General features: G+C 54.9%; 1 protein-coding gene across 1 annotated transcript in view; it reads left to right on the forward strand.

Moving 5' to 3' along the window:
• The first annotated feature begins 466 nt into the window (after window positions 1-466).
• MAN2B2 (mannosidase, alpha, class 2B, member 2) overlaps window positions 467-24,618 on the forward strand; it is a 41,703-nt gene continuing 17,551 nt past the window's right edge. Inside the window, exons 1-9 of the mRNA XM_008573104.1 lie at window positions 467-604; window positions 3,023-3,169; window positions 5,340-5,445; window positions 13,407-13,579; window positions 15,118-15,233; window positions 17,660-17,837; window positions 18,844-19,042; window positions 21,896-22,086; window positions 23,207-23,378. Coding sequence (XP_008571326.1) covers window positions 467-604; window positions 3,023-3,169; window positions 5,340-5,445; window positions 13,407-13,579; window positions 15,118-15,233; window positions 17,660-17,837; window positions 18,844-19,042; window positions 21,896-22,086; window positions 23,207-23,378 — 1,420 coding nt within the window. The remainder of the gene's footprint in view (window positions 605-3,022; window positions 3,170-5,339; window positions 5,446-13,406; window positions 13,580-15,117; window positions 15,234-17,659; window positions 17,838-18,843; window positions 19,043-21,895; window positions 22,087-23,206; window positions 23,379-24,618) is intronic.

The following is a 24,618-nucleotide window of genomic DNA, read 5'->3' on the forward strand; positions in this document are numbered from 1 at the left end:
GGTCCTTATAACAGAGACGACCATCCCGACGACAAGCCCAGATTGGGGGTTCAGAGTGAGGCAGAGGGTCACCCGGGAAGGCTCCCGGGGCCGAGCTGCCCCGACCTTTGCGCAGCAGCCAAGTGCAGAGCGCGGGCCGCGCGGGTGCTGCAGGCGCGAGCGCAGCGAGCACGAGCCGAGGGCGCGCGGCGGGCGAGGGGGCGGTCCCCTCCGGCTGGGGGACATCTGGCGGGCTTCCGGGGGAGGTGGCATTTGGGATTGGGCTTAAAGGATGGACAGGGACGTTTGGAAAACTGGAGATGGGGACGCAGCGCTGGACGGCGTTGCACAAGCGCCGCCACCCGCCGGCCGGGCGCAGGCGACAACAGCTCCCGAGTCCCCGCCTTCCCGCTCGCTCTTCCTGCCCCACCCCCCCGGGGGGCCGGAAGTCGGCCCGGCGCCGTCCCGCCACCCGCCGGCCGCGGGGATGGGGTCGTCGCGCTGGCTGTCGCTGCTCGTGCACCTGCTGCTGCTGCGGCCGCCGGGGGCCCGGCCCGCGGGCGTCATCCGGGCCTTCGTGGTGCCCCACAGCCACATGGACGTGGGCTGGGTCTACACGGTCCGGGTAGGTGGCCGGCGACGCTCCCCGCGCCCCCAAAGCTGCAGCTCCTTCCTCCCTGCGGGATCGACTGTGGGTTTGCGTCCTGGGTCCGTCGCCGGCGCAGGAGGACCGGCCTGGGTTCGAGTGCAGACTGCTGTGGACTGGTTGGGTCGCTGACTTTGGGCTGTCCACTTCCTGTCTCTGAGCCTCAGTTTCCCCTTCTGTAGAGTGGTACATTTATTGGATGGGCCACTGCATTCTAGGCTCGAGGGGGGTGTGGGGTCCCCAATGCGGGGTTGATGGCGGTAACCCCTTTTCTGGATATGCCTGGAGCAGGAGGGGGTGGGGCTGGCTGCAGAGCAGGTGGACGTCAGCTGACTGCGGGAAAGCGGGCTGCAGCTGCCCCCTGTGAGCTGAATATCGGAGGCGACCCCTGTCCCCCTAGGACAGGCTTTGGGGTTGGACCTGTGGTCACCTCGTGGTTCTGCTCAGCACCTTGGGCAAGGGGCTTTGCTTCCTGAGCCTCAGTTTCCTCATCTGTAAACTGCTAGGAATGTCCTCATTACAAAGAAATAATTAAGTTTTGTGATGATGAATATACTAATTTCCCTTATTTGATCATCTCACGTTGTTGAAATTCCACACATATGTATGATCAATGTTTCAATAAAAATAAAAAAGAGAAAAAGGGAAAATAAAAATTTTAAAAATAAAATAAAGTGTTAGGACGCTCCAGGAGCAGTGGACGTCAGATTTCCACACAGCCAGGGCTGCTGAACTGGAGTTGGGGGCCAGGCCTCAGCGCAGCCCTGGAGTTCCTGGAGAGGCCAGCAGATGACCACCAAGGCTGCCTTCCCATCCCTCTCTGGCCCTGGAATGGGAGGGGAGAGTGGGAGGAACCACATCCTTGTCTTCTGTACAAATGCAGTCACCATTAGGCGTGTGCCCCACACTGACCAAGGCGTGCCGTGGTCAGCCAATCCCCACGACTCTGCAGAGTTCCTCCCCCCGCACCCCTCCACCCAGCCACCCTGGCCTCCCTGCTCTTCCTCTTAACACCTCCAAAGCCATTCCTGCCTCAGGGCCTTTGCACTGGCTGTTCCCTTGGCCCAAAATGCTTTCCTCCCAGATAACTGCACGGCTCAGTCCCTCCCTTCCTTTGGGTTGTTCCTCCAAAGTCACTTGCTTGGTGAGGGCTTCCCGGCAGCCCTGTCTCTGCCCCTACCCCTTCTGCCCCTTCCCATTTCATGTTTTTCTCCGTAGCACGTGTCACCGTCTGTTTACTTAGTGGCTCGTGGGTGGTCTGTTTCCCCACTAGAACAGAAGCTCCCCAGGGCAGGGGCTCTGTCCACTTTGTTCACCGCACAGCCTCGCCTGCCTGACAGAGCACGTGCTCTGGGAGTGTGTTGATGAATGAACGATGAGAGTCTAAAAAGATAGAGGAAGCCTCTGGTCTCCTTCGGTTTCTGGGGCCAGTGATTGGGTACTATTATGCAGGCCTCCTCACACTCTTTCTTGAAGAGAGGAAAGAAATACCTAAATAAATGGACAAAAAACCTTCTGTGATTATGTATGTAATAATTTTACAAAGGACATTAATGAGCAGGTAGCCCCACATTTTAAAGAGAGAGAGATGGGAAGAGGGTTTGATGCTAAGTGTTAAATCCAGTCCTAGGGTGCATTCACCAGCCTCTGGGGGAGGTGAACCACCCAGATATGGACACAGCTTAAGGGCAGGGGGAAGCGTGCCCACCACTCCCAGTTTCCAAAGAGGAAACTGAGGCCCAGAGAAGGTCGGTGCCTTGTCCAGGGTCACTCAGGAATAACCCCCACGCCTCCTGTCTCCTGCCCAGTGCTCTTTCGATTCATTTAATGAGCACTCTCCAGGCTCCACTGTGTGCAGGGCCCTGGAGACTCAGCTGGGAAGCGGCTGCAGCTCCATCCCTGAGAGCTCCCAGCCTGGGGGAAGGCAGCAGCCAGACCCACAGGGACAATCAGATGTCTCCTCTCAGCATCAGCTCCCACCACCCACTTCCCCCACTCATTTTACCCCAGGCAGGCCCCTTTGGGGTCACTGGACCACACTCCTCACGGCCCTGCTTGCACACCCCCCTCTGGGAAGCCGTGGCTGACCCCTGGGCTGGGCTGGCATGTCCCCCTGCCCACGTGATGTGTCGTCAGTTTCCTCATCTCTCTCCCCAGGAGAGCACATTCTCAGCGAGGGGAGGAGAGCCCATGTCGTCCCACATGTGTGTGGCACAGAATGGGCACCGAATAGTCACTGGTTGGATGAGCGGTGGAGATGGGAGAGAAGAGCCCCCTGTGCAGATGTGCCCTGCAAGTGACAGGGGTCCTGGGGGCACTTGGTCTCGCTGGATTTTTCTCTGTTCCTCAGGGCCGAGCCCTCCACTGGGGCTGGTGTAATGGTGTCCCTCTCCCCAGGAAAGCATGCGGGCATACGCGGCCAATGTCTACAACTCCGTGGTGGAGGAGCTGACCCGCGGGGAACAGCGCAGGTTCATTGCCGTGGAGCAGGAGTTCTTCCGGCTGTGGTGGGACGGCGTTGCCTCGAACCAGCAAAAACGCCAGGTAACATGGTTCACCAGGTGACACAGGGTGGCCCTGGTGGGGGCAGCCGAGAGAGGAGCAGCTGGGGTGTCCCAGTGAAGACCTAGGGCTGGGCCAGGATTGTGCCCATGTAAACCACGAGGTCGAACCCCCTCCTCTCCTGGGCTGTTCACAGGGCTTGTTTAGATCAGGGTTTGGTCAGCTCCAAGAGTTAGAGACAGACAGACAAACAGAGACAGAGAGAGAGGGGAAAAAGAAGGTTTTTCTTTAATCCTGGCTATTCTTGAGAAAATTGCCAGCTCTGGCAAGCCAGTTATGGATTCCCAAGGGGCAGCTCCAGCTGGTGCCAAGTGCATCACCTCCTGACACTGGGCACTCCCCAGGTGGCCCTGAGCCCCATGCCCCCTTCCCTCATTTGTGTCATCTGGCTGGCCCCACTGGGCACAGGAGTTGGGACCCTTGATGAGGGTGCAGCAGTCCCGGTGGTTCATGGGCGGTCAGCCAATTGCTCACACAGTACAGAGAGTCAGAGTCCCTGCTGCATGGGAGGCAGCCTGGACCCAGTCCTGCCTCAGCCGCCACAGGCCAGAACTGGCCTCTTTGAGTGGCAGGTTCCACTTCTGTAAAATGGGGGTGACCTCCCCTTCTTAGAGAGGTCATGCCAAGAATGAAACCATGAAGTTAGCACCTAGAAAAATCCTCAGGAGCTCTTAGTTTCCTCCCCAGCATTCACCTTCTTTCAGAAGTCACTGAATGTGCAGTTCAGAGAGGCTGAGTGACTTGCTCAAGGTAACACAGCTAGGAAGGGCGTCCACCAGGTCCTGCTGGAGGGGGTGTCTCTTAAACCTGCAGCATGTCAAGTCTTGAGGAGGAGCCTGATGTTTGATGGGTGCTTGCTGCATGCTGAACGGTGGAGATTGTGAATCCGCTTTACAGAGAAGGTACAGGTTCAGAGAAGGCAGGTGACCGGCCCGTGGTCACACAGCTTATAAGCAACAGGTGGTGGGATTCTGAACCAAGGATATCTGACTCAAAGCATACCTCACCAGGGTGTCCAGTGGGCATCCACACTTCTTATGTGGACACCAAACTCAGGGGTCTGTCTCCTACCCCCTGAGAGAGGCAGGCTAGCATGGCTGGGAAAAGACCTGGGTAGGAAACTTCTGGCAAAGCTTCCTAGAGGCAGAAGTTGTTGACTGCTTTGTTCCCTGCTGAATCCCCAGTGCCTGGGCATTGCCCTATGTGTAGTAGGTGCTCGTTTAATATTTGTTGACTGAATGATCTACAAATGCCGCACCTATAGAAAGCAAACCAAAAGTACAGTCTATAAACGGCATGGTGGCCTAACACACCACATCTTTGGCCACTGTTTATCTTTCCACCCTTTCATTCATTCACTGATTCAAAAACTGTTTATCAACTAATCATGAGACAAACCCAAATTTTGCAAAATAACTGGCCTATTATTTTTGAAATTGTCAATCCCATGAAAGAAAAAGAAAGCTGAGGAACTATTCCCGATTAAAGGACACAGAATGGAAATGAAGATCAGGCACAGCGTGTGATCCTAGAGTGAATCTTGCCCTAGAAAAAAAGGACATTAGTGGGACAATTGGGAAAATTTTCATAAAGTCTGTGAATTAGATAGTAATGCTGTATTAATATTAAATTTCCTGATTTTGATCATTATACTATGATTTTAATTGTCCTTGTTCTTCCAAAACACATACTGAAGTATGTAGAGCAAAGGACACGCTATTGCTGACTTTACGTGGTTTGGAAAAAACACAGCCTGTGCAGAGAGAGGGGGTAGTGTTGAGGCAAGTGGGTCAAAAATGTTAACAGTGAGTGAATCTGGGGAAAAGGTATATGGGAGCTTTTGAACTATTCCTGCAACTTTTCTATAAGTTTAAAATCATTCCACAAGTAAATATATATATTTATATATCAAATAATACATGTATATAATATATATATATATATATATATATATATAAAATACCGGCCATGGGCCACATGCTTTCTAGGTGGGGGGGACACAGTGTGGACCAGCACAGTGTCCTGCTTTTGCAGAATAAGCCAGAGTGAGGAATGTTACAGAGGGCACAGAGGTGCTGCAGGCTTGTCCCCCTCAGACTCAGCCAAGCTCATGGGTTGTAAGCTTTGCTTCTCTCCACCCACCCATGCCAAGGTCTGCAAGCTGCTGGACAAAGGACACCTGGAGTTTGTCCTTGGAGGCCAGGTCATGCACGACGAGGCAGTGACCCACTACGATGACCAGATCCTACAGCTCACAGGTTTGGCCACCCTTCCCTACACCCAAGGTCCCTTGAGACCTCCAGTGGAGCTGAGACTGGGTATCTGAACCCCCAGGTTCTGAGCTCTGTCTGCCCTGCATATCAGGGGACCTTGACCAGGGAAACAGTGATTGCTAGTACCACGTTCATGCCTGGCCAAGGGAGCTGAATGTGGGATTAAGAGCATGGATTCTAGAGTCAGATGGCCTGGGTGTACTCCAGCTCTGCCATTTCCCACCCTGTGCCCCTGGGCAAGGGAAGTAACTTCATTGTGCCTCAGTTTCCTCATTGATAAGATGAGTTTGGTGGTAATACCTACCCCAGAGGGTTGTTGTGAGGATTAAATTGTGATAATTCAAGTAAAGAACTTTTAGTAGAGTGTGTGGTTCCTGAGTAAATGCTCAGTAAATGTTAGCTGTCTTCACCACCATTACCATGACCACCACCACCATCATCATCACCACCATCATCACCATCATCACCACCACCACCATCATCACCATCATCACCATCATCATCACCACCATCACCATCACCACCATCATCACCATCATCATCACCACCATCATCACCATCATCACCACCATCACCATCACCACCATCATCACCATCATCATCACCACCATCACCATCACCACCATTACCATCATCACCATCACCACCATCACCATCATCACCACCATCACCATCATCATCACCACCATCACCGTCATCACCATCACCACCATCACCATCACCATCACCACCATCATCACCACCGTCATCACCATCATCATCACCACCATCATCACCACTGTCATCACCATCATCATCACCACCGTTATCAACATCATCATCATCATTACTAACACAGTCAACACCACCACCACCACCATCATCATCATCATCATCACCATCACCATCACCATCACCACCGTCATCACCGTCATCATCATTACTAACACAGTCATCACCACCATCACCATCATCATCACCACCATCACCATCATCACCACCATGACCGTAGCCATCACCACCATCTCCCCAAAACTTTAAGGGAGGTGTTTCAGCAGGCCTCACATCCTGCCCTTCCTAACCAGTCTCACCCGCTCAGCTTCCTCAGCTCTGTTGCTACTCCAGCAACGACACGTGCTACTTGTCACATCTGTGCATTTGTTTGTGATGTTTCCTCTTGTTGTCACCCTCATCCTCAAGATGTAGCTGAGGAGTCCCTCCTCCAGGAGATCTCCTTTGCCTCCCTACAGTTTCTTATCACCTCCCTGCTTTACTCCAAACCTACAAGTTGGCCCTGGCAGGGACCCCCCCATCTGGCTCATTCTGGGTCTCCCCGTCTCAGCATAGGGTCTAGCTGAGACAAGTGCTTGGCATGAAGAGCAGAGGGTGGGTTCTGAGCTGCCCTGTCTCAGGGGTGCCCACAGCTGGGGTACGCTCACCTCTGATCTCACCCTCCTGTGTCCCCTGCCTTGAAACCCAAGTGCTGATCCTGCAGGCCTGACCTATAGTATGGCAATTGGAAGCCCCAGAAAACATGGGTTCATGTGACATTGGGCAGAAAGGGCCCCTGGAGACCCCATAGAGTGAGTGAATTCCATGAGGCTCCGTTTCCAAAATCATCCAAGTTCATGGGGCCTTCAAAGGATAGAAACTTGGGTTTCTTTCACGATAACTGCCTTGTTCTATGTACAAGACATATGCTTATTTTTTTCAGTCCTCAGGGCAGTTCCATAGATGAGAAATCTTACAAATGCCCATTTGTAGAAGAAATTTGAGGCTCAAATGCTGCCAAAATGTGCCCGAGTCACACTCCAGCTAAGTGATGGGTCCCAGATCTGAACTGAGCCTCACCCATCAGTGAGCTTACTCGCTGGCTAAGCTCCCTCTCCCTGGTGGCTGACCCAGGTCCTTTCCCATCTATTATCTTCCAGTTGCCTCAGAACTGCCTGGTAGCAGGTGGTACTGTTAACAGTCCCACTGTACAGATGAGGAAACTGAGGCAGAGAGAGCCACAAGGATTTGTATGCAGTAAGCAGCAGAGCTGAAGCTCAAGCCCAGGTCTGTCTGGCCCCTGGGCTTTCTGTGCTTGTGGTCCCTGGGGTGGGGGAGGATGGTGTGCATCAGATTCTCAGGGTGGTGACAGTGATGGTGGTTTTAGTGGCGGTGCTGGTGATATCCCCAGGGATTCTGGCTGTGAATTGTGTCTCAGCTGTGTTGGGGTGAGATGTGCTCGGCCACCCCTCACTGCCCTGGGTTTCTTCATCCTCCATCTCACCTTTGTGGAGCCCCTGCTGTGACAAAGGCCCTGGGCAGAGGAGGAAGAGGTGAGCGGGCAGGTGTGGCCTCTGGGCTCAGCCCAAGATGGTTCCCAGGCAGAACTCGGGGGGGGTGGATCTTTGGGGCCAGGGGCCTCCAGGCCTCTGATCTTCTCCTGGGGGCAGCTGGGGTTCTGAGGCATCTCCTCAACCCAGACCCCTCAGGCTGCCCACTGGGGCCTGGGGGCATCGAACCTGCCAGTGAGCTCACTGTTCTTGCCTGCCCCTCCCCCAGCGCCTGTTCTTTGCAGTCATGCCAACACCCACCTTCATTTCAGATGTGACATTTCTAGTGAGGGAAAGCATTTGTTCCTAGCACCTGAGTAATCACTCAGACAAAGCTGGGTGTGGGCTGCAGCCCTGGGGATGGGTGCTTTTGTCTCCCTCCCTGAGATGACAGCTTCCAGCTGGGATTCTCAGCAGAGGCCTGGAAGAGTGGCAGATACCAGAGGGAGACCCCCCTTACCCCCATCTGAATGGGAGACAGCCCAGCTTGGGCCTCAGAGGCTCTGGGGCTCCACTGGCCAGAGTGGAGAGCAGAGAAGGGCCCGGGTGGGGGCAAAGGAGATGCCTTGGACTGTCCTGGGTGGCCACTGCTATATTCAAACCCAAGCTCTCAGCCCTGTCCCCCAACCCTTCTCTTTCCCCCTCAAGCAGTGATCTCTCTCTCCCTGTGTTGTCAGACTTGCATCGACTTCCTCGTCCTTTCGACTCCTCCCCAGCAGTGTTTAAGACCCATTCAACATTAGCTTGAAAAGGAGGAAAGCAAGTCCCTCCAGCTCAGGGCGTAGCCACATTTCTCATCTCCCCATCTCCTCCACCCTCAGCCCCTGCAGTCTGGCCTCTGCCTCCACACACTGGTGAGCTGTAACTTGGCCCATCACTACACTGGTTAGGATACTGGTTCAGCTGCTTTAATGGAGATGAAATGACAGTAGTTCTAACAAGAGGAAAGAAAAGGTGTATTTCTCTCTGTGGAAGAGTCTGCAGTGGCAGGCCATTCTGGGCGATTGGGGGCTCTGCTCCACAGGGTGATCCATGGATCCAGGTTCCTTCTGTCTTATTGCTCTGCTGGCCCCTACCTTGTTACCCACCCAGGTTGCAAGCTGAAGCTGGCTCACCTGACCTAGTTGTCATTCAGCAGGGTGGGGGAAAAGGAATGGTGGAGAGGGGCAGGCAGCTTCCTTGTGAAGGGTGACCCAGAACCTGCCCACGTTCCTTTGCCCACATTCCTGTGGCCATGCTCAGTCACATGGCCCCTTGGCTGCAGGGGCGGCTGGGGAATGCAGTTCATCATTTCTGCTCATATCCCATTGAACAGAACCCAGTCACATGGTCTCCACTGGCTGCAGGGGAGGCTGGGAAATGTAGTTCATCATTTCTGCTCATATCCCATTGAACAGAACCCAGTCACATGGTCTCCACTGGCTGCAGGGGAGGCTGGGAAATGTAGTTCATCATTTCTGCTCATATCCCATTGAACAGAACCCAGTCACATGGTCTCCACTGGCTGCAGGGGAGGCTGGGAAATGTAGTTCATCATTTCTGCTCATATCCCATTGAACAGAACCCAGTCACATGGTCTCCACTGGCTGCAGGGGAGGCTGGGAAATGTAGTTCATCATTTCTGCTCATATCCCATTGAACAGAACCCAGTCACATGGTCTCCACTGGCTGCAGGGGAGGCTGGGAAATGTAGTTCATCATTTCTGCTCATATCCCATTGAACAGAACCCAGTCACATGGTCTCCACTGGCTGCAGGGGAGGCTGGGAAATGTAGTTCATCATTTCTGCTCATATCCCATTGAACAGAACCCAGTCACATGGTCTCCACTGGCTGCAGGGGAGGCTGGGAAATGTAGTTCATCATTTCTGCTCATATCCCATTGAACAGAACCCAGTCACATGGTCTCCACTGGCTGCAGGGGAGGCTGGGAAATGTAGTTCATCATTTCTGCTCATATCCCATTGAACAGAACCTAGTCACATGGTCCTCACTGTTCGCAGGGGTGGCTGGGGAATGTAGTCTTTGGCTGGGAGTCCATGTGCCTCACTGAAACCAGGAGGGAGTGTGTGGTTCCATTACTAAAAGGAAGAAGTGGAGAGAGTATACTGGGAGCCAATTACTATTTTCATTCGTTAATCACCTCTTTCTGAAGTTCTCAGGAACGCTTTCTGCTAGAGGGCTGGAAAACCTGAGTAACAGTGACTTGTGTCTTAAGGACATTTACTGTTTACTTAACAAAGTGGTGATAGTTTGGGTGCTGGTTAGGCAGCTCCTTGACGTCTGTAATTCTCGTGACCGTACCCTTGTGGTCACAGGGTGGCTGCTCTAGCTCCAGGCAGCATGTTGTCTTATGTATACATTCAAGGCAGGAAAAAGCAGAAAGGGGCTTTCTTCCGACTCTCTTTTAATTAAGGTGGGAAATCTTCCCCTGAAACTCAGCAGGCTTAACCCACACATGTTATTGGCTATATCCATAGTCCATACTGTTAAAAGATAAACTTAGGCACATTAAAATTTTAAAGAGTTTATTTGAGCAAACAGCAGTTCATGAACCAGGCAGCACCAGACTACAGGTGGTCCAGGGCTCCATGGAGGGGTGTGAAGGAAGAACCATTATAAGGTGTGTCTGGAAGCAAGACAAAGGAAATACTTGATTGGTTCAAGTGGAAGCTCTCTAGTTAGAGGTCCATTGGCGGTTTCTAATTGGGTAAGCTTACGATTTGCTTTTTGCTGTTTACAGTGAGATCGGTTTCAGTTTGCTGGCGCAGGCACCCAAAGTGCTAGAGCCGCCTCAGCCTAGTGGCCTCTCAATTCATTATTGAACAGTGCCTGCCTCTAGCTGCCAGACGGCACAAGAGAACCACAGTATCTGATGGAAGGGAATGGGCTGGCCGTGCTCTGCTCAGACCAGCCGTGGTTCATCCCTCGATGCCAGGCCTGGTGTCCCTGTGTTATACTTCTCGCTGTGTACCAGAGACACAAAAAAGATTACTCCAAGCACCATGAATGCAATGAGAAGCCCAAAGGGACGGCACCTCAGCAACTCCTCTGTTAGAAGGAGAAACCGGCTACATCCCCGAGTTAGTTTTTGTTTCAGTTTTTATTGTAAAGACAAGGAAGTTACAGGAAAAGAACAGATAGTTAATCAGGCATAGTAAGCATCTAAAGAGACTGGCTATGTAACCATCTTTATCCAAGCATGTATGGTTCAAAATAGTTTAAACAATATACCATCAAGAGTCATAAATCTAAGCTAGGTGACATGTAAAAGAAACAACAAGATAATCATTAAAGTGCTTGACTTTTTGAGAAACTCAAAGAAACAGCTTAGAGCAAAATGTGGACTGACCCTCATGTACTAACTAACCTAGCAGAACGTCCTTGGAAATCTTTTTTTTTTTTTGTCTTTTTGTGAGACCGGCCGCACCACGCTCAGCCAGTGAGCACTGTGAGCACACCGGTCATCCCTATAAAGGATCCGAACCCGCAGTGGGAGCACCGCTGTGCTCCCAGCGCCGCACTCTCCCGAGTGCGCCACGGGCTCGGCCCCCTTGGAAATCTTAACTCACATGTTTTCCCATCATTTAAGTTTTGTTGTATTAAGGGTTATTGCCCTCAGAACGATCCCTGTTCTGCTTTAGTTCTCTTGTTCACATTAAAGACTTTAGGCCTGTGTGAGTTTCCTTCTCACAAAATCTTCCAATGAACCCATTATATGAACAATCCGTGTATACAATCCCTTACCCACACAGTGATTGGAGCTGGTTCGGTGGGCTCTTGCCCCCTAGCTGTAGGCTCTTGCTTCCTAGCCAAGGACTTTTATCCCACTCATGCATTACCTAAAAACCCTATCTAATAATCAAATAGGAATCAAGATTTCTAGCCCTCTACATCCTGAACGAAGCCAGGACTCTGCGAGTGGAGAGGGGCTGCTAAGCGGGCAGCGCCCCGGCCCGACAAGCCTCCCTGCCCTCTCTCGGTGTGGTGCCAGTGACATTCCCTCCCTCGCCCTGCACCCTGCACCCCTCCAGGTCTCCCCGCCCTCAGCCGTCTCCTCTTCTGCCTGCCCAGTTGGCGTTCCTGAGGTCCGGGAGCATCGCTCTAGTCTACACTCCCTGGCTGATCCCTCTCACCTCCTCTGTGCTTGTGACCCCAAATCCCCCTCCGCTCCACCCTACACCTCCCAGGGGTCACCTCCCTCCCTGTCTTGGCCTTGCCTGTGGATCCGACCACTGCTCTGTCCCAGAATCCCAGGCGTCATCTGGGCCTCAGCCAGTATCCCCAGGACTGGGGAGTTCATCAGTGAAAGGCACTTTGGCTCTAGACCAGTTACTAGAATTCTCCAAGTCTTTGTTCTCTGTCCTTAAAATGCAAATTCTCATACCCGTCTCAGGGCGTTAGGAAGGTAATATTTGGGGGAGAGCTTGGGAACCTGAGTCAATGCTTACACAAGTCTGGGACTTTATTTCTCCCTACAGCACTGCACCCCATGTCTGTCTGCAGTGGCTCTTGAGTAATGACTGAATACATGAGTGGTTGGATGCTTCTGGCATAGAGCCTGTGTATTCATTACCTGTTGCCATGCAACAAACTGCCCCAAACTTAGTGGCTTTCAACAGCAAGCACTGAACGTCTATGGTTTCTGTGGGGAAAGTCAGGAGGGGCTTAGCCGGGTGGACCTGGCTCGGGGTCTCAGGAGGTTGCCCTCGGAGTGTCGGGGGGCTGCAGTCCTGAGGGGGCTGAGGCTGGAGGGTCCGCTTCCACACTCACTCACGTGGCTACGAGACAAGGCCTTGGTGCCTCACAGTGTGACTGCTCATGACATGGCAGCTGGCTTCTCCAGAGGAGTGGCCCGAGGAGAGGGCAGAACTGAGTGAAACAGAGGCTGCATGCCTGTGTGCTCTAGTCTCAGAGGCGCGCACCATCACCGCCACCTCAGCGTGTGCTCAGGAGGGAGCCACAACGTCCCGCCACCTCCAGCCCGAGCCCCGCCTCTCCAGGAAGTGTCGATCATTTACAGATGTACTTTTGAACCACTGCACCCTTAGACTTGAGTTCACCTTTAGCCTTTTATCGTTAGTGTTGCCCAAGAACTCCGCAGCAGTCATCAGAATCAGTACTTTGTCCAGTACGTGCAAGAATCCTCACGTCCACACTCGCTACAACACAGCTGAACCTTGAGGGCATTGCACTGAGTGAAATAAGCCAGTCCCAGAAGGACAAATCCTGTATGATTCCACTTACGTGAGGGTCCTAGGGTAGTCGAATTCATAGAGACTGAAAGTAGAGTGGTGGGGGCCAGGGGCCAGGGGAAGGGGGACAGAGAGGGAGTGTTTAATGGGGACAGAGTTTCAGTTTGGGAAGATGAAGACGTCCTGGAGATGGACAGTGGTGACAGTTGCACGGCAGTGTGGATGTGCTTGATGCCTCAGGGCTGTGCACTTGAAAATGGTTCAGATGGTCAATTGTGTGTTTGTTGGGTGTACTTCACCACAATTAAAAGTTAAAACCCTCACCTCTGACAACCAACGTGGCCCTGCTTGGCCTTTAGCTGGCAGGTGGACGGGTGGCACCCTGGGAGAGCGTGCAGCGTGGGGACAAGGGCCCACCCTGCCGGTCACCAGCAAGGCGGTGCTCTTTGCAGAAGGACACGGGTTTCTCTATGAAACGTTTGGGATCCGGCCACAGTTCTCCTGGCACGTTGACCCGTTTGGCGCATCTGCCACGACCCCCACCCTGTTTTCCCTGGCGGGCTTCAACGCCCACCTCATCTCCCGGATTGACTACGACCTGAAGGAAGCCATGCAGGAGGCCCAGGTGAGTGGTGCTCCACGTGTGCACTGCGTCCTCCCTGCGCTACTCTGTCGTCTCAGAAAGCTGCTGCTGTGTGCAGAGCTCTGGGTGTCCTTGGCAGCTCTGTAGGCTGTTGGGCTGTTTCCCCACCAGGAGTGCCCGCAGCGGGGCCTGCACTGCACTGAGTCCTTCTTGGGTCCTCCTGGGACTAGAGCGGAGCTGCACTCAGTGAACAGTGGTTGATGCATAGAGGGAATGGCAGGGCACATTCAGCTGGGAGGAGGGTCAGCAGAGACATAACAGCTCCTCAGGTGTGTGGGCAACTGTTACAGGAGTGAAACAGTAACAGTAAAAATGACCCCAGACACTAGGCCTGGTGTTGCGCTCAGGAAGCACCAGGCCTGTGTCTGCAGGGCTGGTTCCTTCTGAGGACGGAGAGGGAGGGACCTGCCCCAGGTCTCGCTCCTTGGCTTGTAGACGCCATCTTCTCCCTAAGTCTACATCATCTCCCCTCTGTGCACATCTATGTCCAAATGTCCCCTTTTTATACGGACACCAGCCCTATTACATTAGGATGCACCTTACTCACCTCATTTTAACTTCATTATCTTGTTAAGACCCTTCTAAATAAGGTCACGTTCTGAGGTACTGGGGGTTAGGATTTCAACATATCTTTTTTTAGGGGGCCACTATTCAACCCATAACAGGTGGGTAGAATTATAATTATCCCCATTTTACAGATGGGGAAATTTAGGCCCAAAAAGGTAAGTATCCTGCCCAGGATCACTCTGGTAATAAAGTTCTGGAGGTCAAGGGTAGACCTGGCCAGCGGGAGTTTTACAAAAGTGGACTTGGGCACTAGGTGGGCAAGAGAAGTAATGTTTTTATTGTTAGCAGGGGCTATTAATCCTCTACTGAATGCTGAGCAGGTCAGCTGGCTTCACCTGCAGATGGCCCGGAGAGCTGGGTGTGGATGTCCCCATTTTTCATGCAGAAACCAGGTCACAAAGGGGCTGGCTGGTTTGCTCAATTGGTCAGAGTGCGGTGCTGATAATACCAAGGTCTAGGGTTCAATTCCCTGTACTGGACAGCCACCAGAAAAAAGAAAAAGAAACCGGGTCATAGAGGGATTAGGGACTGCGTATGGCTCCAGAACCAGTGCCTGATAGCACTAGGATTTCATCCCTGCTTTGTGACCCAGAGCACTCTCTAACCATCAGAAAGATTAAAAGTTGACTGCACGCCTGTAAGAGGTAATGAGCTCCCCGTGCCTGTGGGTATTCCAGCAGAGTTAGAATGAGCTTCTCTTAGAGGCCTTGGCAGAGAGAAGCCTGCACCGAGGAGCAGGTGGGGTGAGTGAGCACCTGCTTCTGGAGGGTAAACCCCATGACCTATGGCGCGTGGCTTTGGGAGCACCTGCTGAGAGGAATCTCATGGAGGAGCAGAGGGAGCTCTTGTCCTTGGTGAGGGCAGGCAGGAGAGACCCAAGTGGGGCTGGGGGAGACAGAGCCAGGGCAGCGTGTTGTCCCTCAGCCCTCACTCTGTACCCCCCGGGTTTGCAGGGGCTGCAGTTCGTGTGGCGAGGGTCCCCGTCCCTGTCGGAGCAGCAGGAGATATTCACACACGTCATGGACCAGTACAGCTACTGCACCCCCTCCCACATCCCCTTCTCCAACAGGTATGTGCTTTTCTGCAGGTACCTCCCACCTGCCTGGGGCCTTTGCACAGCCTGGGAATCTGAGGACAGCCGTCTACCCAGCCCCTGCAGCTCTTATGCAGCGTTTTGACAACAGCTTGTTAAATGTTGCCACATTTGATTTCCCACTTCTAAGCCTCCCTAGCACAATGGGTAGTGTTATTAAACCCATTTTACAGATGAGGAAACTGAGGCTCAGAGAGGGTAAGTGACCAGCTGAAGGTCACCCAGCTGGTAAGTGGCGGATGGGGGATTTGACTTCAGTTCTGTTTGACTCCAAATCGCTTCTTGTTATGAGTCCCTGTCCCAGCGTAGGATTATTTGAAGGACAAGGTCCACTGATTTCCAGCAGCCCCTCCAGTCATACATCCACCCCACCCTTTCCACACCCTCCTGCAGGGCACAATGGAGCCCCTAACACCCTCCACCTCACCCATGGCCTCTGTTAGTCTGACTTCCCTCACCCATGATGACCAGCTGCCTCCCTGCCTCCGTCCCGCCTGGGCTTGGAGCCCGTGCTGGGTTCCAGGCGAAAGCATGCCGGCTCTGACGCTGTGGATGTGGGGGTTGGTGTGAAAGTCAGTCCTTGCCCCTGTCGGGGACCACGATGAAGAAAGCAGGAGGAGTGCGAGGAGGAAAGGGTCCTGCACAGAAGCTCTGCGGTGAATCTGCTCCTCACCGTCTCGCAGAACAGCCTCCTGTTCCGGTCACCTCCTCCTCACCCCACTGGTGAGCCGGGATCCCCACGCACGGTGTACGAGATGGCCAGACAACCAGCACAGGACAGACGAGGTCGACAGCAGTTCATTGGTCACATACATTCATGGTGCCAGGGAGGAGGAGCCCACACTGTATGTGACCTCGTGGGCGCTGTGCCAGCGAGCAGTGGACAAGCAGGGGCAGCTGTGTAGACAAGAGAGTGGCGTGACCCCAGTTTCCACAGAAGGACATGACTGGCTTGTTTGAATCATTTCACCAGCTGACAGGGAGGTGACACCTGTTAGGTTGAGGACCGGGTGGGGAATGGGCCTGGCAGGGAGCCTTCCTGCTGGGTGGGGGGCATATAGCTGGAGGATTTAGGGCCCTGTGAGACTCAAAAGATGTCACAAGCACAAAGTTGAGGAACTTTAGCGTCACAATACACCTTCCCCAGAAGGGATCAGGTGAAGACACAGTGGGGACCAGGAGCCATCCACGGACAACTCCCAGGGCAGAGAGGATGGGAAGGGAGCCCAAAGGCATGTCCCTGGAGGCTTCTCAGAGCACCTGCCTGGGCCAGCCCCCGTTCCGAGCACTGTCCCTGTATTTCCTCAGAAACGCACACAGCAACTCCCTGAGGGAGACACTCTGAGTGCCCCATCTCCAAGAAGGAGAAACTGAGGCATGGCGGCGTACCTAATGTCCTGTGGCTGGCAAAAGTGGCAGGGTCAACATGTGATTCAGGCCATTGTCACCAAAGCCTCTGTGTCATCCAGCCTGCCATCTCTGGAGTCGGATGGCCCTGGGTTCAAATCCCAGCTCTGCTCTTTGTACCCGGGAGGCCTTGGGCAAGGTGCCGAGCCCCTCTGAACAGGAAAGGTAGCAGGCGGGGTGCAGGAGGAGCTGGGAGAGGAAGGCCAGACGGGATTCAGTAACGGTCGTCACCGTCTGCCAGCCCCTACTCTGCACCGGGCAGTTTCTAGCTCTTTTCTACAATTATTTTCACTTACTCTGGTAACAACCCACCACACATTTTACCAATGAGGAGACTGAGTCTCAGCGAAGTTAGAAGCAGCGGTGCCAGGAGGTTGGCCCAGGATCATGGGCTCCAGACCACAATCCCACGGATGTCACCCGATGCTGCACAGCGTGGGCAGGGAAGGCACTTAACTGGGGGCTCTCCAGACCCCTGAGGCTCATTCTCGGGGTCAGTGCATGCTTGGGTAGGCTGGAGCCTAAGGCAAAGGAAGAAATCGTTAATACTGATCCTGTCTTTGTTTAAAACTGACATTTTGATCATCATGGATTTTTTGCACTAATTTTGTTTTTCTAAAGTATTTTATCAAAATATCACTTATCTTGACTACTGAGATTTGAAGCACCCCCTCAAATTTTGTACCCAGACGACTGTCTCACTTGCCTCACTCTGCCCACGCCTACCTGGGGTCCCAAGACCCCAGTGTTGCTGGGTAGGAGGTGGCCTGCACAAACGAGCCATCAAATGACTCCCACCTGACCCGCCACCGGATTGTGGTGGTGGTGGGAGGCAGAGGTTGTTGTTGGCTGCATGTGACAGCTGACAAAATTCAGACCAGGGGCTGAAAAGATGTGCCCGAGGTCCCAAAGCTGGTAAACTGTGGCACCTGGATTTGAGCCCTGTCTGTCCACAAATTTCTGTTTTCTCCACCTCAACCTCTGCTCTCCTGCAGGTCGGGGTTTTACTGGAATGGAGTGGCTGTCTTTCCAGAGCCACCGCCAGATGGGGTGTACCCCAACATGAGTGAGCCCGTCACCGCAGCCAACATCGACCTCTATGCCGAGGCCCTGGTGGCCAACGTGAAGCAGCGGGCTGCCTGGTTCCGGACACCCCATGTTCTCTGGCCCTGGGTAAGGCGGGGTCTCAGGCCCTGGGGTCCTTGACACAGTCCAGGGACTGCTGTGGGTGATCCAGCTCCTGCACCCAGGACCACCCTATCCAGGAGGGGCCGGGTGACCATCCCCAGCCCAGTGGCTTCCTCCTCCTTCCCTGCATGCCCCTGGGCCTCGCACACTCTACCAGCCCCCCCCCCGATTCACCCCCAACCTCTCCCACCTGACAGCCCCTCGCCCAGAGTGGCCTCCACCCACTGTCCTCCCTCTCCCATCACAACGCTGGGGCCAGGCCTGGGCCAGAACCCTGGCTCCCTACTCGGTCACTGTGTGCCCAGAACCCTGTGAGCTTCAGTTCCTCATCTGTCAGATGGCGATAATGACAGCACCTGCTTCCCAGGCTTGATAAGAGGTTAACCAAGGGAAGGCGTTCCCACGGGGACAGTGCCCGACACATCGTCATCATCACAGCTAACCTTTATTGCGCACCCGCTGTGTGCCAGGCACTGTTCTATGGCACATATTTGTCTCATCATCTAACTGTCCCACGGGGCCCAGGAGGCAGGCATTGCTGGTATTCCATTTTTCTGTTGAGAGATCTGTGGCCAGAGAGGTTAAGGAGTTGTCCTGAGGACACACAGCTCCTTAGCAAGGCAGCTAGGAAGGGGTGGAATTTGTGCTCAGACCTGGCCAGGTGAGCTCCACAGCCTGCCTGTTTACCCCATGACTGCCTTGTTTCAAAGGTGAGCCTAAGGATAGTAAATGCGAGTCATGACTATGATTATCATTGTTACTGTATTATAAAATTACCATATTATTATAATTAATGAGATTGAAAAGCAGTGATACTGCTGGACTCTAAGAGATGCCCCAGGGCTTCAGCTGTGGGGGCCGGTTTGGGGCCCTTGTTGGCCACTATGGAGAGTGGGAGGGCAGCCGGTGGGGGCAGGGATGAGCCCATCTTGTGTGGGCAAGGGCTGTGCTCCCAGAAGTACAGGGTGTTGCTCCTGGGTCCGGCCTGCAGGGATGTGACAAGCAGTTCTTCAACGCCTCGGTGCAGTTCGCCAACATGGACCCCCTGATGGACCACATCAACAGCCGTGCTGCCGAGCTCGGCGTCTCGGTGCAGTATGCCACGCTGAGCGACTACTTCCACGCCCTGCACGCTGTCAACGTCACCTGGCACGTCCGTGACCACCACGACTTCCTGCCATATTCCACAGGTACGAGCCTTGGGGGCTGGAGTGGTGATTTGGTACCAGGCTGGGTACAGAGCTTCTGCCCACTTCAGTGTCACTGGGCACTGCTCTCTGAGCCCCCAAGGGGTGCCAGGCAGGGCGCTGGGGCAGAGACTGGCCCCCACCCGCTTGCCCCACCTGACATCCTGGCTGCCACACACACAGCCTGGTTCCCACCCAGTTGTGCCTCTCGCCATTGCCCACACAGCAGTTTTCTGCCTCCATGACTATGCACTTGCAGTGCCCCCTGCCAGGAGCACCCTCCCCCCACCTTCTCTTCCTGCATAAGGCCTACATGCACCTCTTCCAGGAAGCCTGGAGGATGCCAGGGCTGGGTAAGGTGCTTCCTTGGTGTCCTGACAGCCCCAAGCTTCCTTCTTTTGTTGCACAGTGTTATTAGGGACCTCCTCTGCCTCATGCCTGTGTCCTTGGGTCAGAACTGGGCTTGCCATGGAGTGAGACTACTTCCCGGCAGAATGCATGTCATGAAACTGCCCTGCCTCAAAATAGGAACATTCATGGTGCTTTGTCCATAAGGGCTGCAAAAATTAAGATGAGAAAAACTTTTAGCCTACTGCCCGGCACAGAAGAAAGGGCTCAGCAGATGTAGCTGTTAATAATTATGCTGTCATCCCTGGTCCTGTTGCGCCAGGCTGTGGACATGACCTGCACAGTCCCTGCCCCGGAGGCTACTTCAGGGCCTGCAGGGCACCGCAAAGGCAGCCCAGCATCAGCGCCCCTGCCAGGCCCGCCCCTGCCCCACCCTATGTGTGCCCCTGGTGGTGGCTTCCTGCGACCTGGCTCATCTGTCTGCAGTCAGGGTGTGAATCAGGCCAAGCCCAGCACTGTTGAGAGCTGGGAGAGTTGGAAAATGCCCTCCCCACCCTGCTCCCAGGCCCTGCCTTGGGCCATCGCGGGGGAATGGTATTGGCCAAACCGGGTAAAATACGTATTGCATAAGACGTCACAGCCCTTGAAAGGCCCTTGTCGTTCTGTTATGCCTTTGCACAGATGGGGAAGCCAAGAAGGGGTGGGTGGGATGTGAGGAAGAGGGAGTGCATGGGGCCAGGTCACTGCAAGCCAGGACAGATCACGGACCCGAACATAGCCCCCGCCTCCCGCCAGCTTTGCCCAGCACCAGCTTCCACGCACGGACTGATGCGGTTCAAGAGGTCATTTTGGAACGGAGAGGAGGGAAGGAGATGGGCATGGTTGTAGTGCACCCCTGTGGCAACCCCCATCAGACAGGTGAGGAAACCGAGGCTCAGGGGGGCATCCACTGGCCAGACGGTCACCACCATGTGGCCAGGGTGCCTGGAGCTAGGCCTGTCCAGGGCCTGACCCCTGTCCTGCCCTCCCGTGCTGTCAGGCAGCCACAGCGATGGGTGAGGGCTGGCCCCGGGAAGTGATTCGATGCCCACTTGGGTGTGGGCCGCAGCTCCTTCCCGCACGGGCTGTGGCTCCGGGCATGTAGCGACACCCATTGAGCCCCCGTTTGTCTTCAATGAAGTAGGCTCTCGGGAGGATTAGGGGAGGCACCCATGCGAAGGCGCGACAGCGGCCACTTCCCTTCTCCCCATTTCCTTCCCTTCCAAAGCGGCTCCACAGATGGATTCCAGCTGCAGGGCTCGGTCCAGCCTGCGCGGGCACTGCCCTGACTCGCCGGTGACCTGGCTTAGTCCTGCCCCGTGGGCCACGGTCTCTCCAGCTGCGTGGTGACGGGGGGGGGGGGGGGGGGGGGGGGGGGGCCACCTACGAGGGTACCTGGCTCTCAGGACCCTCGGATTCGCCCCACGTTGCAGCCACACCCGGCTAAACGGCGAGGTGGGAGTGGGAGGGTGGGAGGTCCATCGATGTGGGCGTGGCTACGCCGAGTGGGAGGGGTAGGCCGCAGTTGGGTGGGCGTGGCTACGACGGGTGGGCGTGGTGCCGTGGTTAGAGAGTTGTCCGCGGAGTCCCCCTGCCTCACTTGGGATCTGCGTCCCATCCCGTACTCTCTTAGCCGTGGATCTGTGCGGAGCCCTGTCTATCTGACCCCACAGCCTGTGGCCTTTCCTCCGGGCCATGTGGTCACCCATCATGGTCTGGCCCAGGTCCCGTGGGGGAAGAACAGAGAATCTAGGCGTAGCCCAGACCCCAGAAACTCTAAAGGCAGAAACATTAGGGAACCAAGAACCACCTTCTGAGACACAGGCAGCCCCTCCCCAGGAGGCTCTCAGCCCTCCCTCCTCCCATGCTGGCCCTGGTCCTGTCCTGTGTCCAGACAGCAGCTACCTGGGGTCTCTCACCTCTGACCGTCCCCTCCTGTCCATCCTCCCTGGGCTACTAGAGGGACCCTGCTGAAATGCAGGCCCATCCCAGGACTCCCCGTAGCCCCGAGTCACATAGACAGGCCTCTGCCTCATTCAAGGCCCTTCTCAGCTGTGTGCTGCCTACTTGGTCTCTCATCTCTCTCTATTCCCTCCCAGAGGTTTCCAGGTCCTTTGCTCACATGGCCGCCCCAGGTTTCCTAGATATAACCTGCACTTTCTCATCTCTGATCACAATCGTTCTGCACCCCACCCCACCCCCAGCCTGCCCCAGCCCAGCCTGGTACTGCCACTCTGCCCCAGGCCCTGTTTAGGGCTCCCTGGGCAGTTCCGGGTCTGGCTGGGGGAGGAGCCCTGGACTTTGAGCCTTAGCCCTGAGATCACTGCCTGCCCCAGGCTGCCTCCCTGGGTGACCCAGGCAGACCCTGCCCATCTTTGGCCTCAGCATCTTCAGCTTCTCCAGGGCTTGGGCTTAAGGGATTCCATGGGAAAGGCAGTCTCAGGCTCACAGTCTGCCCTTGTCTCCCAGAACCGTTCCAGGCGTGGACGGGCTTCTACACATCCCGCAGCACGCTCAAAGGGCTGGCGCGGCGAGCCAGCGCCTTGTTGTATGCCGGGGAGTCCATGTTCACACGCTACATGTGGCCAGCCCCCCATGGGCCCCTGGACCCGGCCTGGGCCCTGCAGCAGCTGCAGCAGCTCCGCTGGGCTGTCTCGGAGGTAACACCACACTTCTCCACCACAGTAGCGGGATTGGAACCTCCCCTTGTACATTTCCCCACCCTTGTCCCAGCAAATCCTCCCAGCGCCTGGGCACTAGAGGCCCCACTTTACAGATGAGAAAACTAAGGTTCCCTTTGGTCACAAGTGCATTGTGAAGCTGGCCCAAGGCTGGGCCCAAGGACTGACAGCATCCAGCTGGTGGCCTCATTAAGCTTTGTAGCTGATTTTACCAAGAGGGATAAAAGACAAAGTGGAGTAGCATTTGCTTCAGACTGTCCTGCCTGCATCCAAGTCTCAGCTCAGCTGTGTGACCTCAGACATGTGACTTTCCCTCTCTGAGCCCTAGCCCCCCATCCCCCCAACCCTGCCCCATAGGAGGAGAATGACACGCCCACCCCAGAGGATGTGGGGGCAATTGAATGTGATAATATACATAACCTGCTTGGCCCAGTGGCTGCCACGCAGCAAATTGTTCATAGATTTCCATCTCCATTCATCCCCCACTGTACAGAGGGGAAAACTGGGACCCCAGAAGTCTTGTGACCTGTCTTTGGTCACCCATCCAGAAAAGAGCCCGCTGGCCGTGACATTTTTACAGTTACCTAAAGGGAAGTGCTGGCAGAACGTGACCTTCTGTTTGAGGAGAATTGGGTTGACTTTAAAGTCCATCAGAGCAGGGTCAGCCAGGTGCCTTCACCTGTGGAGCCTCAGTTTCCCCTTCTGTGAAGAGGAGATCATCTTGCCTCTACCTCAGTGCAAAGGAGTGTAAACGTCATGTTGTACGGAGCATGCCTGGAACATACCAGCTGCACTTATGGGAAGATTAGGTCATGGAGGTGAAGCTGGGTCCTTTCCAGAAGTCTGGTTTCTGCCAGAGATGGGCGACAGAGCAGTGAGTTTCCACAAGGTCAGGAAAAGCTGGCAAGTCCACAAGCCTCTCTTAGCCTCAGTTTCCTTTTCTGTAAAATGGCGGGGACTCCCACCTTCCCCACTGGCACCTAGTGAGAGGGAACTAGAGCCAGCACATAGTAGGTGCCAGGCCCTTGTAGGCGCCTTGTAGGTACCTTGCAGAGTCAGGTCCTGAGCCTGTTCTTCCTTCACTCTGGGGGTGCCACAGGTTCAGCACCACGACGCCATCACTGGGACTGAGTCCCCCAAAGTGAGAGACATGTACGTGGAGCACCTGGCCTCAGGGATGCTGGGCGTGCGAAAACTGATGGCCTCCATCATCCTGGACAGGCTGCGGCCCACGGCAGGGGAGTGGCGAGCAGCCCCAGCCGCCGACTCAGGTAAGCCAGGTCCCTGCAGGGAGGCTGTGGCCCCTTTCTGAGAAGAGAGCCTGGGAGGGTCAGGGGAGGGGGCTGGACGACCTGAGCTTCAAATTCTGAGTTCGCATCCCCCATGTACCCATGGCCCGTGGCACAAACTTGGACAAGAGGCTTCACGCCTCTGAGCCTCCATTTCCTCATCCTTGAAATGAGAAAGGATTGGTGTTGCAATTAGAGCAAGAAACAGCTGCTGACAGGTTCTGAGCGTTTACTCAGTGCTCTTCATGCAGTATTTAATTTCATGCCTCACAGATCTCCAGGATAGGAGCTGTAGTCCTCAGTTTATAACTGAGGAAACTGGGACTGAAAGAGGTCATGTACTAGCCCAGGTCACACAGGCAGGAGGGAGCAGAGCATGGATTTGAACCCTTAAGCCAGTGCTCCTCTGCAGAGGGGTTGGGGGGGTCTTTGGGGGCCTGGTCTCATCCTGGCTCCCGGCACTCCCTCCTGTCCTCAGTTTGGCTGCACATCATCTCGGGGCAGCCACTGGAGCTGCCTTTTTGACCGAGATTTTACATGCATAGAGTAACCAATTATACCAGTTCGCCTGAACTGAGGAGATTTCAAAGCCAGGAAAATCCCGGGCAAACGGGGATGAGTTGTTCTCCCTCCATGTGCATGAGATTTTCCCGTGCCCAGGCCCCAGCGACCCACCCTCAGCCTGCACTCTGGTCGTCATGTCATCTCGCATTTCCTGATGTCCCAGCTCTGGCCGTCCCACTGCCCTGGCAGTGTTTGGGCCGTGCCCTCCACCTGCCCCGCCCTTCCCCTCCTGTCTCTGTCCGTGTGTGTAATCCAGTCCGAGCTGCAGACTCTGAAAGGCCCCCTGAGATCAGGGGTGGAGCAGACAGGGCCTCTGCCCTTGGGACACCAGTCTGGTGGGAGAGACAGTCGCAGAAAGAGAGCCATGACCTGGGTCTGACTTCCCTGCCAGCTGGGGCCGTTGGTGAGCTGTCATGCCGATGAGATGCTCATTTCATCCGACGTGCACACGGGGAGGCTGCCCTGTGCAGTGAATAGATAGAGATCAGGAAAGGCGGGAACAGGCAGGGCAGAGGCAGGGAGGCTGGGAGTGTGAGCTGTGTTCAGGGATCCAGGAGTCCTCAGAGGAGGCCAGAGTGTACGGCACATGGGACAGCAGGACGAAGAGAAAGGGAGGCCAGAGCCATGTCGCAGGGGCCTCGAATGCCAGGCTGGGGAA

This window comes from Galeopterus variegatus, unplaced genomic scaffold (genome assembly GCF_000696425.1).
Source record: "Galeopterus variegatus unplaced genomic scaffold, G_variegatus-3.0.2 Scaffold878, whole genome shotgun sequence".
In the NCBI taxonomy this organism is placed as follows: domain Eukaryota; kingdom Metazoa; phylum Chordata; class Mammalia; order Dermoptera; family Cynocephalidae; genus Galeopterus; species Galeopterus variegatus.